The sequence below is a fragment of the Plectropomus leopardus genome, chromosome 20 (genome assembly GCF_026936395.1).
Source record: "Plectropomus leopardus strain MGB_pleo_1.0 chromosome 20, ASM2693639v1, whole genome shotgun sequence".
Classification (NCBI taxonomy): Eukaryota; Metazoa; Chordata; class Actinopteri; order Perciformes; family Serranidae; genus Plectropomus; species Plectropomus leopardus.
This window is the reverse complement of record NC_142195.1, coordinates 25,173,749-25,189,311: the sequence shown is the minus strand read 5'-3', so window position 1 is coordinate 25,189,311 and position 15,563 is coordinate 25,173,749. Positions and strand designations below refer to the sequence as shown.

The 15,563-nt window shown below is 41.5% G+C and overlaps 1 protein-coding gene across 3 annotated transcripts in view; it reads right to left on the bottom strand.

Annotated features, from left to right (window-relative positions):
* The window catches only part of LOC121959678 (uncharacterized), a 30,463-nt gene extending 14,916 nt beyond the window's left edge, over positions 1–15,547 (bottom strand). Inside the window, exons 1-5 of one of the 3 annotated variants that reach the window (XM_042509129.2) lie at positions 15,408–15,547; positions 9,347–9,419; positions 7,781–7,933; positions 1,376–3,359; positions 10–402 (exon numbers count right to left, since the gene is read on the bottom strand). In XM_042509129.2, the coding sequence (XP_042365063.2) occupies positions 10–402; positions 1,376–3,283 (2,301 nt within the window). In that variant the 5' untranslated portion in view covers positions 3,284–3,359; positions 7,781–7,933; positions 9,347–9,419; positions 15,408–15,547. Of the gene's footprint in view, positions 1–9; positions 403–1,375; positions 3,360–7,780; positions 8,110–9,346; positions 9,420–15,407 lie in introns of those variants that run through there. The other 2 variants (XM_088071468.1, XM_088071469.1) reach the window with 2 other exon arrangements.
* Between the last annotated feature and the right edge of the window lie 16 nt (positions 15,548–15,563).

Here is a 15,563-nt window from a genome sequence, read left to right as displayed (position 1 = left end):
AACTCTCACCTCCTGGACAGACGGCGGCTGTGGAGGCGACTGTGGCTGAACTGGAGGCCGCGGCCGCTGAGCTGGAAGCTGCTGCTGCTGCTGTTGGTGCTGAACCTGTTGCTGATGCTGACGTTGGTGATGGTGATGAGGCGGCATGTGTCCGTACGGTTGCGGCTGTGGGTACGTCTGCTGCGGCCTCGCTGCGTCCCTCTGCTGTGTATGGTGGCCTTGGGTTTGGTGGTGTTGGTGGTGGTGGTGGTTGTGTTGTTGGGGCTGCTGTTGGTGATATTGTTGAGGATGAAGAGCTCTGGCTGACTCAGCTCTCAGCGGACTGACCGGCTCCCGAACTGGAACGGAGGAGTATCGGGACGGAGACTCAGACACAGACTGAGCGGGGGAGTGAGGAGAAGACTGAGAGAAGTAAACAGGGAGAGAAAATAGAAAAAGAAACAAGTATTTAAAAAAAACACTCCTTTTAAACTGCATAGCATCTACAACAACTCATCTGGCACCTTTTTATAACGATGCATGATTCAGGATTTCGGCATTGATCCAAGCAACAGTAAATGAAATGAGAGCAAGGGCTGTAAATCTTGCACAACTTCCCGAAAGCAATAAAAAAGTAATTTAATCATTGCAACACTGCAGACCAAACTCCTTGGGCAATGTCACTCATCAGCACAGCCTTAACGAGATTGTCCTTTTAAAGGTATAGTTCAACATTTTCAGAGAGAAACAGAAAAGGCACTAAGAAAAACGTTTGTCACCTTTAAATTTCTGTTTATGTACGTGTTAAACAAACAAGATTAAAACATTAAATGAGTATTCTTTCATTTCGGATGGAGCCACGCTAGCTCTTTCCTCCTGTCTCCAGTCTACATGCTAAACTTGAAGACATAACAACTAATAATGATCTTCTACTTTCAGTCAAGCGAATAACCATATTTCACAAAATGTTGGGCTATTCCTGTATGTCTCGCTTCATGTACTCGTTTTGGTCTTGACCAATCTCGATTAAAAATCGATTAAAAAAGACTGAGACAAAACCGAAACCCTCTAAAAGTGGTCTCAAGATAAATTGCACCAATTTATTAAAGTTTCAAAGATTTAAATATTTGTGAAAGGTATCTGAAAGCTGCAAAAGAAAAAAAGTGATGTCGCTCCAGGTTTCGTTTTTTTGAAGAACTGTGCAACAACAAGTTTAGGAGAATAAAAACTGGTGTGATGAACCGTTTTAGACTTCAAATGCAGAATTCTTTGTTTTAATGTCACACATCAGACATTTGAACAGGAGCAGATCACACAGTACTGCCAGTCCTTTGGGAGAAATATTTTTTCATTAAAGACAAAACCAGTCAGCTTTAATGAGTGAGTTCAAACTTACATGGCCAGCTGTAGTCTGCGGCGGGTACGCCTCCTCTGTGGGGCTGACCTCCTGCCTCATCACCCAAATCGGCTCCACAGGTTGATCAGGTGTGTAGGGGGAACGTATCGTCTTAATCTTCACCTCCTCAATCGCCTCCTTAATGTCTTTTATCGCCATGCTAATGGCGTCCCCTGAACCCCTCGTACCGTCCTCCCCTTGGACTCCCACCACGTTCCGCTCCTCCTGTGCGTCTCCTGAGCTGCTTTGCCCAGACGAGGGGCTCTTGGCCTGGGTCTCTGCTTGTCTGGGTGCCTGCCTGCGACTTTTGGGAATTGGACTTTGATCGCCGCTGTCCCCCTCACCGTCAGACTGTCCGTCATAGTGGTGCAGCCGGCAGCCAACAGAGCGGTCCAGGGGGGCGTGATGCGAGCCTCGGTCTCTGCCCTGCCTTGGGGTGTAATGGGGGCCCTTGGTGGGGGAGGGTGGAGCCCCTTTTTGTACATTCTCCTGTCTATGGCTGGTAAAGGGCTCTTGGCGGGACTCCTGCTGGGCCTCATTAGTCTCAGTCCGCCGACCAGATTGCCTGCGAGGCTCTCTGTGTAACTCTGGGTAGGAGGTCTTAAGGGGCTCAGGAAAAGAGTTGGGATGGGATTTAGGCTCCGAGTACGACTCGTAGACGGGCTCTTGGTACGGTTTTTGATGGGACTCTGTATAAAAGTCTGCATAGGTTTTAGGATAAGAGTCAGAGCAGGAAGTGTGAGACAGCGAGCACGATTCAGAGCAGTCGTCCTCATCTTCAGGTAACAGGTCGTTGTCGGGCAGAGGGCTCATACTGGTGTCCTCGCTGAAGTGGTCCAGCTGGGGGAAAGGTGGGACATCGGGGGACGACGGAGGAGTCGGTGACTGGAGTGGCGGCGGGCTGTGGAGAGGTCCGTCCATACTGAGAGAGGCGGCGCTCTCCGTGTCAGAGCAGAGATCTGTGATTTCACTTCCCTGAGCTGCAATGTCCTCCGCTACATCGTCCATCACTTCCTCCTGATCCTCCTCCACTCTTTCTGCACGCTCCTCTGCTCCGTCATCGACTGTCTGCGCGTCGTTATGACTGCAGCTGGGGTGAGCTGTGGTCGAGCGCTGGTCTACATCATCCTCCGCCTGCTCTTGTTCTTCGTCAACCTCCTTAACTTCCTCTGATTCTTCTTCACACTCCGCTTTAGGTTCCTGGAGGTCCTCTTCTGCCTCGGCCGGAGGAGTGTGCGGGCGGCGAAGTTTGGCGTTATGTGTTGCAGGACCAGGTGAAAGGTGGGTGGGGGTGACAACTGCAACAGGAGTCTGGTGCGGAGATCCTCTGTCCTGCAGTTGATCGGTTACAGGATCCTCTGATGAGCGTTGCTGCACCTTCACCTCTGCTGGACTCTCTTTCTCTTCCGCACCAGGTAAAGCGTCCTGCATCTCTCTGATTGGCTGCCTGTGTCTGTGACCTCTAAGCCTGGGGTTAGGGTCACCATGGCGGCGGTAACGGGTGACAGCAGGGCGGGGTTGCTGCACAGGACGAGGCTCAGCATCTCGACTTTCGTCTTGGTCTGGCCTGGAAGGAGCCGCCAGCGGGGCCTGACCAGGACTCTGAGCCTGGCTTTGGCCCTGCCCCTGTCCTGATGGAGGCCGCCGGCGATGCCGATGGGGTCCACGACCTGTGGGTGGGTGATGGTGGTGGTGATGAGGCTGATGATGATGCTGATGATGATGGTGATGATGATGATTATGATGGGGATTCAGTTCCCCATCCTGGTTGAGCATCTGACATGGCCTCCAGGACCGACGTACAGGAGGTTCCCCGGGTGACGTCCCGTTGGGCTGCCTGCTCCTCGGAGGCAACTTGTGCTCCTCGCCGGCTTCCCCGGATGTTTCTCCCTGATACTTGTGGCTCATGGCTTGGGTGTGATCCGACTCCAATTTTCAGAACATGCTTCTCTTGTCTCCAAGAAAACCCCGCTCATAGCACAGCCTGCAGGAGACGGAGACAGAGACAGAGACGGGACGCAAACAGGAATTAATAACACGCTCTAGACAACAAGGAAAAGATTTAAATTTAGAAGTAAAACAGAAACTTTATCAGGGCTAGATATTAAACAAGCACTGGATGCTTGCTTCTTAGTCCTGCTTTGAGCAGATATTTAGTTTCATATGTTTAGATTTTGACTGACTTTAATTTTAACAACATATTTAGATATTTGCTTTTGGTAAAATCTCACCCCTAAATGTCAACTGTATATCAATTACTTGCCCTTTTTTTCATTAAAATTGTGAAAAAAAAACATCAAAACATTTGATATACAAATGGTCGTTTACCAAGTGAAGTACTAGATTCAGCTATTTGGATTCAGAGTATTTTGATAATAAATATGTTTGTTTGAGCATTTAATGTGAGGATTTGATGTTTTTCTTTGTCTCCCATCACTTAAAATTGAATATATCATTAAGTTTTGTACTGTTGGTTGAAGAAAACAAGCAGTATAAAAACATCGCCTTGGATCAGGGATACTGTGGCAGGCACTTTACACAAAATATTTGTAGCATCAGAAATGTGGACTTCCATGCAGAAGAGCTAGAATCATTTTGACAAAAAGAAATTAAAGGATGGCTAAATCAAAATAAATACATAATCTCACAAATTCAAATTTCAGTATGACTTTCAAGGCACAGTATTTATGAAATTAAATTTAAGACATTTTAAATCATCTCTAAAATCACAGACACACACAAAAAAAGAAATATTACAGTGATGTTGCGTATCAGGCGAAGGACTTCCGGTCTCTATATTGATAACAGTAACAACCTAAATCCTCCGGGAATCATCTGTGTGTGCAGTGCACTTTAATCTGCACCACATTCATCCGTTCACCGACAGCTGGCAGATGGCACGGGACGGTAAGAGAGTAAAGGACGAGGAGGAGGAGGAGGAGGAGGAGGAGGCGGGGCCGAAGGACAAGGAGGGACATCTCTCTGGTATCAGATAAGACCTGACAGAAAGCGATGGATAGGGCAGCGATCTGAATAATAAATACCCTCTGTGAGTGAGAAGCCCAGTTTTGATATTTATTTAATATGACGAGGCTATCGGGGTAGCCATCAGTTATCACGGGCTTCACCGTGTCTGAGGTCAGCGCGCTGAGAAAGGACAACAGAACATAACGAAACGAGACGCTTCAGGAATAATAAAGCCGTTCCCAGAAAGGTCACAGATGGAGACAACTGTACACTCTGATTTAAAGAAAGAAAAAAAGCTTGTTTGTGCATGCCTGCATGAAAGCTTAAAAGCATTTCTCATTATTGCTACTCCATATGTTTCGCTGAGGCCGCTTTCATAACTTATTTATCTAATGATGAGAAAAATGCACGGATGTGGGACTGTATGCGTGAGACGTTCTTCTCCTTAAGATCCCTTAACTCAACTGTGGACTTAATGAGCACTGAAAATCAAAACTACTGTACTTTTACTCTGTTTTTTTTCTTTTAAAGTTCTGGGGAGGGCAGATGGTTCACTGTTGAGAAAGGTAATCTGAGCCATGAGCGTGGAGTTGCAAAGGGGGTTTGTAGGTTTATAATGTAATGTCTTTGTTTGCAATTATGTGTAAGTGACTTTGAATTGTTTGCTGTCTTCATTGATAGCCACTTTGGGAAATAAGTGTTTTTAGAAATGCTTTTATTACGATACTTTGGGATTTTTGGCATGATACTCCTTTTAGATTCTAGGGCCTAAAAGAGTCCAATCACCTGTCTGAGACCCTCAGCAGTACTTCTGAGGACATTTCGGTCCCCAGATTTTGCTGTGGAGTGAGTACTCTTGACTTTCACGTTACTCTTTGCAGCTGCAGACATGCAGGCAGAAACACAGAGGAAGAAAGAGACTGTAGTGCACTGTCAGGGAGCGGTGAATTTAAAGCTCATGGCAAGGACACAGTCTGTCTTTTGTTGATATCTGGTGGCGGCAAAAAATGTTGTTGTGCATTTGCATAATTCTGAGTCGGGTACAGCCCTATTAGATTAACCATAAAAATCAATAAACACCAATGCTGTCGACCTCTAAAATAATCTTGTTTGGGATCAAAACATTTTTTTTGAGATTGTAACAAATGTCTGACAAACTTAACTCGAGTGTTTTTATTTTTTGCTTAAAGATGTGATTTAAGTAAAAAATGTTCTAATGAGTTTTTATGCAAAGAGAAATCTGACGTGCTTTGTAAGTAAATACTGGATCTTGGTGAATTTTCATTCTTGCTCTTCTGTTCGTTGATTTGTTTACAATCTGTTTGACTGCATTCGTGTGAGTGGATTACCTGTAACCTTCGTAAACTAATGATAAGCTCTCCGTCAACTGCTGCAGCTCCACTTGAATCAAAACAGTTTAGATTTGATTAAGACGCGGCAGAAGGTTTTGTGATGTAGTTGTCAGCCTATATGTGCAGATGTATAAATTCTGGACTCTTAAAATCGAACATGTGGACAGAGTGAACTCACAGAGGTCAAAGGTTAATGCTGATCCTGTAATCTGAGCGCAAACCACAACCGCTACAGAGGGAACACGAAGAGACGCAGCAGGAGCGGAGGCGGGCTCCCAGGGTGGCTAATGTCCCCATCTGTCTAAAGTTTAGGACAGGATGGCAATGACTCGGAGTGTGGGGTTCAGGGAGGAAGGGTTCCCCGGGTCATAGATGGCCCTGGCAGCGCAGCAGTGAAACGTACAGGCCTGTCGCGCTGCGAGCCGAGCGCTGCACTTCCATCTGTCAGGCTGCAGTGAAAGCTGCGGGGTGGAGGATTTACTAGCCCATTAACTCGCTGATCTTATACTGACCGACAAGCACACGCTGGCAACAACACACGTGTGCTATACGTATTTGGAGGAACTGATCAAATTAATTCACTGAGCCTTTAACTTTTTCCACTATATACCTAAAAATAAAATTTAGTGACAATGTAATGCAAATATAATGTTTTTGGTTGCATTGTGGATGCAATTTCTTATAAATTTTATGATCAGTGTAGCTGTCAATGATTTTATTATTATCAGATGAACCAATAAGTCTATATAATGTCAGAAAAATTGTGAACAAATCATCCTAGTTCTAAGAAATCAAAGTAATGTGATGATATTTTGATTCTGATTAGACTATTTGCACATTTAAAAGGCACATATACAAATGTAGATGTTGGCAAACAATCATTTCTGCAAACATAAGCATTTACTGTTCATTTCACCCTCCTCAATAATCAAATAAGCCCAGAAAACTATTAAATATAAATCTGTTCAGTTCAATTCATTCAATTTCATCAGTTTTTTGTTTATCAAGGACCATGTCAAATTAAAAGCATCTGCACCTGGATAAGTCTTGAGCTAATTAACACCTGCAGTCCCAGTAAACACAATCAAAATACAGCACAGTGTTTAAAACAGTATGACAAATATCCAGGAGCAGCAAAAATTAGGGATGTTTGGATATGTGCTGCAACAATTAGTTGACTGATTGTTCAATCAGCAGACAACAATTAAATAATTTTTTTCTAATTTTCATGAAAAAATGCAAATATTACCTAGTCCTAGCTTCTTAATTGTGGACATTTTCTTCTTTATTATGCAACAGTAAACTGATCTTTGGGTTAAACAGAACAAGCAATCTGAGGACATCATTAAAGGCTCTGGGAAACTGCGATGAGCATTTTCTGGCATTTAATGGACCAGAGGACTGAGCTAGAAACTGCCAGATTGGCCGATAATGAAAATCATCTTTGGCTGCCTCACTTTGGAGGATTCTCCTTATTTTTCTATTCCTGACAGCTTGATTCACCCTCCATCTCTCTCTCACACTCACCACACACAGTGACAGCCACACTCACTCAGCAACCACACAGTAAATGTTGGGATGCATCACATTACTTACATTGTGTTTACATGTAGACTACGCCATCAGTCCTCAGAGACAAGAATAATCCATGAACAAGTGCCAAATTGGCAAGTGCTTTTATTTTGAAGGCTTGCTGGCTCCTTAAATCCCCTCCCATGGCCTTGACCGACGTTATTATGTTAAAAGGGCTTTCCTTTTGGGGATTTGAACTCGTTATCAGTTGATCAGTGTTACACTGCCTCTTTCAAATGTAGGATACATTTCATAAATGATCATGGCGTTGTTGTGGGTATGAAACACGAAATGCATTACGCTGGGAGGCAAAGCTCTCCTTGTATCTTGATGACTAAATATCTTTTTAAAAACAAGTGCGGAAAACTGTCACCTGTCTAAACGCCTGCCTCTTTCTCTCATAATTAAACCCCCGCAGGTGTAGGATCCGCCATCAGCAATAAGGAGAAAAAATAAAACGACCACAGCACACTCCTCCCAGCTCCACAATAAACCCGGACATTCATTCATTTACCTGCATGTCAGAGGAGGAGAGGCCCGGGTCCGGCTGCTGCGGCACACATCGCCCCTGTCCCCGTGCCTGCTCGCTTTGGCTCGGCTCGGTTTGGCTCGCCTTGTCCCTCCAGACAACTTGCTCGGATTAAAGCGGAGTGCTCAGCCCCTCCTTCTGCACCGTGACATCAGAGCGGATTAGCGATGCACAAAGCGCCTTTACAAACACTGCTGATGCTGGTGCTGCACACACAAACGGTCCTTTACAAACGGGCCATGAGTGGAGCCTCATCCCACCTCCTCCTCCAGCGGCAGCGGCAGCCTGCAGAGTGCTGCTGCGCCTCTGCGCGCCTGCTGCATCACTCACACCCTCAACTCATGATCATCCCACACACTGTCGCTGGGGTCGCTGTTATCTGCCTGCAAATCTTATCACTTTTATCAAGATGCTCCTGAATTACTACTAAATACGACGGAGTTTTAGGGCCACGCTGGGGATTTTTGTTTTTTGAGACTTCGAGAATAAAGCCATAACATAATGAGAAAAAGGTGGTCATATTATAAGAATTATCTCATAATTTTACGAGAAAAAAGTCGTAATTTTGCGAGAATAAAATATTACGAGAATAAAATTATAATTTTATGAGAAAAAGAGTCGTAATTTTACGAGAAAAAGTACTGTAATTTCACGAGAAGGAAGTTGTAATATTACGAGAATAAATGTGTTATTTTATGAGAAAAAAGCCGTATTTTTATGAGAATAAAGTTGTAATATTACCAGAATAAATTCGTAATTTTATGAAAATAAAGTCGTAATATTACCAGAATAAATTTGTTATTTTATGAGAAAAAAGTTGTAATTTTGCGAGAATAAAATATTATGAGAACAAAATTGTAATTTATGAGAAAAAAAAGTGTAATTTCGTGAGAATGAAGTCGTAATATTATGGGAATAAATTTGTAATTTTATGAGAAAAAGGATATAATTTTATGGCATAATATTATGAGAAGAAGTTTGAAATTTTGATGAGAAAAAAGTCATAATCTCACAGGAATAAAGTTGTAATATTACGAGAATAAAGTTGGAATTTTACAAAAAAAAAATCTTTTTTTAATGAGAATAAAGTCGCAATATTACAAGAATAAATTTGTAATTTTATAAGAAAAAAAGTCATAATATTACAAGAATAAAGTCGTAATTTTACAAGAAAAAGTCGTAATTCCATGAGAATACGTGGAAATATGACAAGAAGAAAGTTATAGTTTTACAACAAATTAGTCATAATTTCATGAGAATTAAATCGGAATTATATGAAAATGCAATTGTAATTTTTAGAGAATAAAGTCATATTTTTATGAGAAAGGGCATATTATATTTTGGAAATAAACATATTGCCAGCAAACTTTAAAACAGGCGAGAGCACAGGCAGCCTCCTTGGCAACCAGTGTCCCCAGTGTCGCACCATACACAGTCAACACGTTACCTGTTGACATGTGTCCTCACCTGAGTAGCTTGAGGCTACCATTTTTTTTCGGCTGAGCAAAATAGTCACAACTTGGGAAACAATTAGTAGGTGGAATATTTTACCTTCAAACTGGATCGAGGAGAAGTAGCATAGCCTGTCCTTGAGTTGTCCAGACGTTCATAATCATCAGTGACACTAGAATGACACATAAAATCAGATTTTCCAAATCAAAATACAAACAACGCACAGAAAGGTCTTCTTCCTTTCAGTAAAAATCACATAAAACTTTTTCATTTCGGGGCTGTTGATCTTGTTGTTAAGCTGTCAGGTCTGATAGAAAACAAAGTGATCAATCACAGCTGATGCAAAACATACAGAGCGGTGTGTGACGCAGGCTGACAGTGTTTGCACATTTCGGTGTCACCCCTGGTGGATCAGATCAATAGGCCTGTCTCTACACATTGCTGAGCCCCTGTAACGCATTCTCAACTAAATCACGTGCGCTCTTCCGCCGGAGCAGCCGTTACCGTGACAACAATATGTGAAGGAGGATGGTAATGGTGTGGGGTAGTAACCATGGCATCCAATCTGTGATTGCTAGTGTATCTTTGCAGCCACACATCTTTGATCCTACACAAACAGCCTGCACGCTTATGTAAAATACGATCTGTGACCTTTTGGCTCAATGTGGAGGCGTGTGTGACACATTTTAAGTCCCGAGGCCAAACAGAAAGCTCCAAAATGCAGAATCAGGTCATCAGAATGTATCTGACATATAACGTCATCACTCTGCTGATTTCATGCCACATAAACTATATTTCATGCACTGAGTCTAATTCATTGCTGGTCTATTTCCAGAGAAGACATCAATAATTTGTGTCTCTCTCTGCATACATGGATGAAGGTATACTGTACGTGTCCTGTCATTGGTTATATAGCACCCAGTGAGCACAGACTGAACCCATTACCGGAATTAATGCACATTAATGTTTTATCGCCGCCCATTACGGAGTTATCTCTTATCACGCAGAAAACCCCCGGCCTCTTAAAATGCACACTGCAGGTTGCAATGAGTTTATGAGACAGTCCGACTCATGTTTACCTGCCTGAGGCCTTTTCAGTCAAACTGCAGGTGGCTCTCCTCAGCAGGAGAGCCGTGCTCGTTGTTACTAAATTACAGGTGACGAGAAAGTGATTCTCTTTTATTTAACCCACCCAGATTCCTCCTGCTGGTCCAGGAATCAAACTGGCAACTTTACCATCACAAACCAGATTCTCTGACCTTCAGGCCACCACTGACTTTTACAATCAGCTCACTTTTATAATCAATTAATGATATGCTTTTTATTAAAAATCATCCATGTATATTCATTAAAACTAAAAAAGTATTGATAGAATCTTTTGTAAATCATTATTAAATCATTCATGGTCACCAGAGGATGAATTGTTCTGAATTTGACTAAATCATGTCTTTACCTGTAGATAACTATTGTGTGGATTAATATGAAATTTGCCCAGGGGATAAATCACAATAACTTTTGGGATCTGACCTTTCTATTAATCACTTGCCTGATATCAGACAGTCACAGAATTGTCAAATTGTTGCACTCCAACTGTAATGTTTGTAATTGTAATGTTTCCATATATTGAGCTGAGTTTTATAATTGTAATGGATTTTTTCACAATTACAGTTATTTTACAAATATTTCCAATATTAATTCAGATTTTTATGTATTCTTATTGTTTCACATACCATTGTAATTCTAAAATTTAATTTTAGATGTCTTTATTCTTTTATACTGTTTATTGTTATGCAACCAAATCAACAAGCCCAGTTTCTTAAATCCTCTTGGCAATAAATCATTTGTGATTCTGATTAAAAAATATTTATTTAATATTTTCTGATGAGATAAAATGTAGAATTGTATTGGATTAAATCTCAATTTCATGTTTTTTACAGATTTTTTCTATATTAATTCAGATTAAGTATTCTTATTGTTTCACAGTCCATTGTAATTATTTTTTTTTTATCACCAAATCAACAAGTCCAGTTTCTAAATCTACTTGGCAATAAACTGCTCCTGATTCTGATAAAGTGATTTATTTCATAGTGTATTATTTATTTCTTTAATATGAAACATGTTGGATCTCAAAAGTAAATAAAGTGATCATTTTTATAAACTGTTACTAATGTTCCCAACAGATGGACGAAAAGCCCAGCATCTGAGACACGTTTGTTCTCACAGAAATCCCAGCTGACAATACGACAGTGATAAATTCATCTGTCCACTCCCACCCCGGAGGACGGAGCAGGTCCAGTTCAATGATTAAAACAAGCTTTTTTTTGGAAAGGTCAAAGACTTTTGAGTAAAAAGTTCAGCGTTTTGGGGCCGAGGCGTGGTGTTCCCATTGGAAGGGTGGAGGGCCTGAGGGGATCAACCTGCTGAAGCCTCCGGCAGCCAAACACATAGTGACGATAAGATGTAATGACTCTTGTAAACTATGACCTCTGCATGCTCCGCACATGACATAATCTGGAAGCTTTGAGGTATTTATTGTAGCTCTGTCTTGTTGTTTACACAGACACAGACAAGCAGGAAATCAAACAGATGAGTGCAGGAAATTCAAACCAGTTGAAATCTAAATTTGTCTTTGGAGCTGAATAAATGTAGAAACTCATGGACACCCACAGTCTTTTGAACACAGCTAACTAGTCACAGTCTTCTCTCTGTGCACTGTTCTTGTATGGTTTGCATTTACGCATTTTATGAACTTTTTTTCTCTCTCTGGTAATTATTGATTAGATCCTAATGAAAAGAACATGTATAGCTGCACTTTCTGGACAATTTGTCTCCCCATCTGGTCTGAAAGTGTTTACAGCACCTCAATAAAATGCCTTCAACCAAAAGCGAGTGGAAGGTAGGGGATGGACCATGTACAAGATTACTGCGGAAAGGGAGAAAAACAGTGACTCAGAGAGAGCCCGACAGATGGATCACAAATGTGGACGACAGTGTTCCCTCTAAATTACAATAGTCTGGTCTCTCGTATCCAGCATGCATTCTTTTCTCCTCTGCCTCCTTTCTACAGTGATACTGAAATTTGTAATAAATCAATTAAAACATTTTTTTTCTAACAATTGCCAACCTATTTTTTTTGCACTTGTTATGGACACACTCACTAAACACCTTCCCAAATTATTAGTGTTTGAAGATCCTGTCATTGCTGTGGTTGCACTAAAATTCCCATGTGGTTCATGTTTATTGAAGTTTAATTGGAGGAAACTCCGTGGAATTGTCTGCAGACTTCCCGATAGTTGCACGTGTGGGATTACAGCAGAACTGCATAATGTTCATGTTCACAAGAAATATAGAAAAGCAACATGCTGTTTGATGCTGAAGCCAGGGAAAATATTTGACATGGTTGGGAAGAGTTTGGACTCTGCAGGTTTCGTAGAGCTCAGTTTTGATTATCTGTGTATTCAGGCCTCTCCTTAAACTGTGAAGCGCGATTGTATCTCTTCCAGAGAAGGTCCTAAAGGGATGTTTTCATTACATTTGTCTTACAATGTCTGTATGTAATTTAGGAAAGTGTGGAGACCTGATGGTTGGATGGATGGTGGGACGGATGGATGGGTTGGTGGGTTGGTAGGTTGGCAGGACAAACAGATGGATGGACGGATGGTCAGATGGAAGAGAGGACAAAAGGACAGACGGATGAACACATGGACGGACAGAGAGATGTTGGATGGATGGACAAACGGATGGACAGATGGATGGACAGACAAACGGATGGATGGATGGACAGACGGACGTTTGGACAGATGGATTAGTGGATGAATTGGTGGGTTGGTACGACGGATGGACGAACAGATGGATGGATGAGAGGACAAAAAGACGGACGGACGGACAGACAGATGTTGGCTAGATGGATGGATGGACAGACGGACTGACAGACACATAGATGGATGGACAGGCGGCTGGACGGACAGACGGACTGATGGATGGATGGATGGTTGACCAGATGGACGTTTGGACGGTTGGACAAACGAATTAGTGGATGGATTGATGGGTTGGTAGGACGGATGGACGAACAGATGGACGGACAAGAGGATGAAAGGACAGACAAAAGAATGGATGGACGGATGGACAGACATTTAGCAAAATAAAGTTCTGTCTCCTCCTCTTTAAAATAACTGGCTTTCAAAGTATCTTCTCCAGCAAACTGCTTACACTGTTTACCAAAAGTATGTGAACACTCGTCACACACATGTGATTGCTGAACATGTCTTCGGAAAAAAACACGCTGCTATGACGGCCTACGCAATTTGGGGGGGAGGTTTTCCACAAGGTTTTGGAACCTGGTTGCAGGGATTTGCTCCATCTGCATTCTGGTTCATCCCAAAATTGTTGGATGGGATTGAGGTCGTGGTTCTGTGCGCGGCAGTCAACTTCTTCCACGCCGTTCTGAACGCACCATTATGGATAGACCTGGTTATTATGTACTGACAGAGCGTAGGAGCTTACAGTTTTCACTCCTCCTCTTGTACTTGCCCTTTTTCTACAAATTTGACCATTTTAGTGCTAAAAAACACCCTTAAATAGGAATTGTTATTATTCTAAACACATTTATTTAAATAGCAATTTTCTTTACAAGGTTACAGCAGATAAAAACCAAAAACCGAAAAATGTGGGTTCATCTATGGTTCTTTGGTGTGGCTTGAGGTGTTTTATTATTATTATTATTATTATTATTATTATTATTATTATTATTATTATTATTATATACTGCTGCCATCATAATCAGAAAATATTTTAGTTTGTCTCATAAATTTGTGATTTAATGTCAGAAATTATTCTAGTTTTTATTCTAGTAAATTTACAACTATAATCTCAGAGAATTTCTGATTTTCTTTCTTGCATATTTTTGACTGTAAACTCCCAGAGAATATTTTAGTCTAGTTTTTTATCATGTATTTGTGATTTTGTCCTACAAATTCAGGGATTCTCTTGCAAATGTTTGGCTTTATCATCTCAGATAATCTAATATAGATGTTTTTTTCAGTTTTGTATTTTTTCTTGTAAATTTAGCACTTTTATCTTAATTTTTTTCTTCGGTTTCATATTATTTTTTTATTTATTTTTGGTGCTAAAATGCCATCATTTGTTCACACAAACATTCCAGGTTTGAAAAGGGAATGCATTTTTCAGTAAAGAGCTAGAACAGGATTTTTTAATAAGATTATTCAAGATTTCACAAGAAATTAATAATAATTATTCATATTTTAAGAAGAAATTCTATCAAGAAGCATACTGACTTGTCTACGGTGCTATCTGGCATCATTTAAGGGCCCCAAGGCACACATTTAAAAACAGTATAATGCTATGCGGCACCTCTAAATGGTTCTTGAAAGCACTTTTGACAAAGGTGCTGCAAAGCACCTTTAAAAAATGGGTTCCATATGTCTCGAAAACAGGTCCCCCCCCCCCTATGATTATAAGCCAAAGAAGCACTTTTGGGCATGGTGTGGTGCCATTTTTGTTCAGAGTGAACAATAAAACAACAATGAAATAAATTACAAACAACAGATGGATCATAAAAAAACATAAAAAACACCAGGGGATAAAATACAGTTTTTAAAAAGGAAAATAAAATGGCCAAGGAGGGATGATAAAATCCAAAAACACATTAAATATTAATAATGTTTTTCCTATAAAAGTAGTTTAAAAAGGGGATTTAAAAGATGCTAAAGGTGTCAGATCTCTGTGGGCAGAGTGTTTCACAGTCTGGGGCCTCTAACAGAAAAAGCCTGGTCCCCATTTAGTCCCAAACCAACTGCTTCCACTGACCTCAGTGAACGCTGAGGCTCACAGGGGGTCAGTAAATCCTTCATCTAATTTGGGGCAAGGCCATATGATGCTTTTAAATTGATCAGTAAGTTGGACCAGATGTTTTTCTCGTGCACACTTCCTGCATTTAACAAAAAAAAGGAAAAAACACAGCTCCTTCTCTTCTGCATTACTTATTATCCTCCTACCTTTTCTTACTCTCTAATCTCACTTTTTTTCAAAACTCCTACTTGTTTCTCTCCACCAGCTGGCCCTCCTCTGCTTCTCTCCCCGACCCTCCCTTATTCTTCTTTACCCTACTCCCTCACTGGCTTCCCAGCAGCACATCACTCACCTTCTTTCTCCTCCTCCTTCTCTCCCTCTCAAACCTCTCTCTCCTCCTCCTCCTCTCTGCTCTGCTGTCCAGACGCACACTCTTCCCAGCGGAGCGTCTGCAGTGTGCTGCCAGTCTGTGAAGCTGGAGAGACACTCAGACAAGAGAAGAATCAGC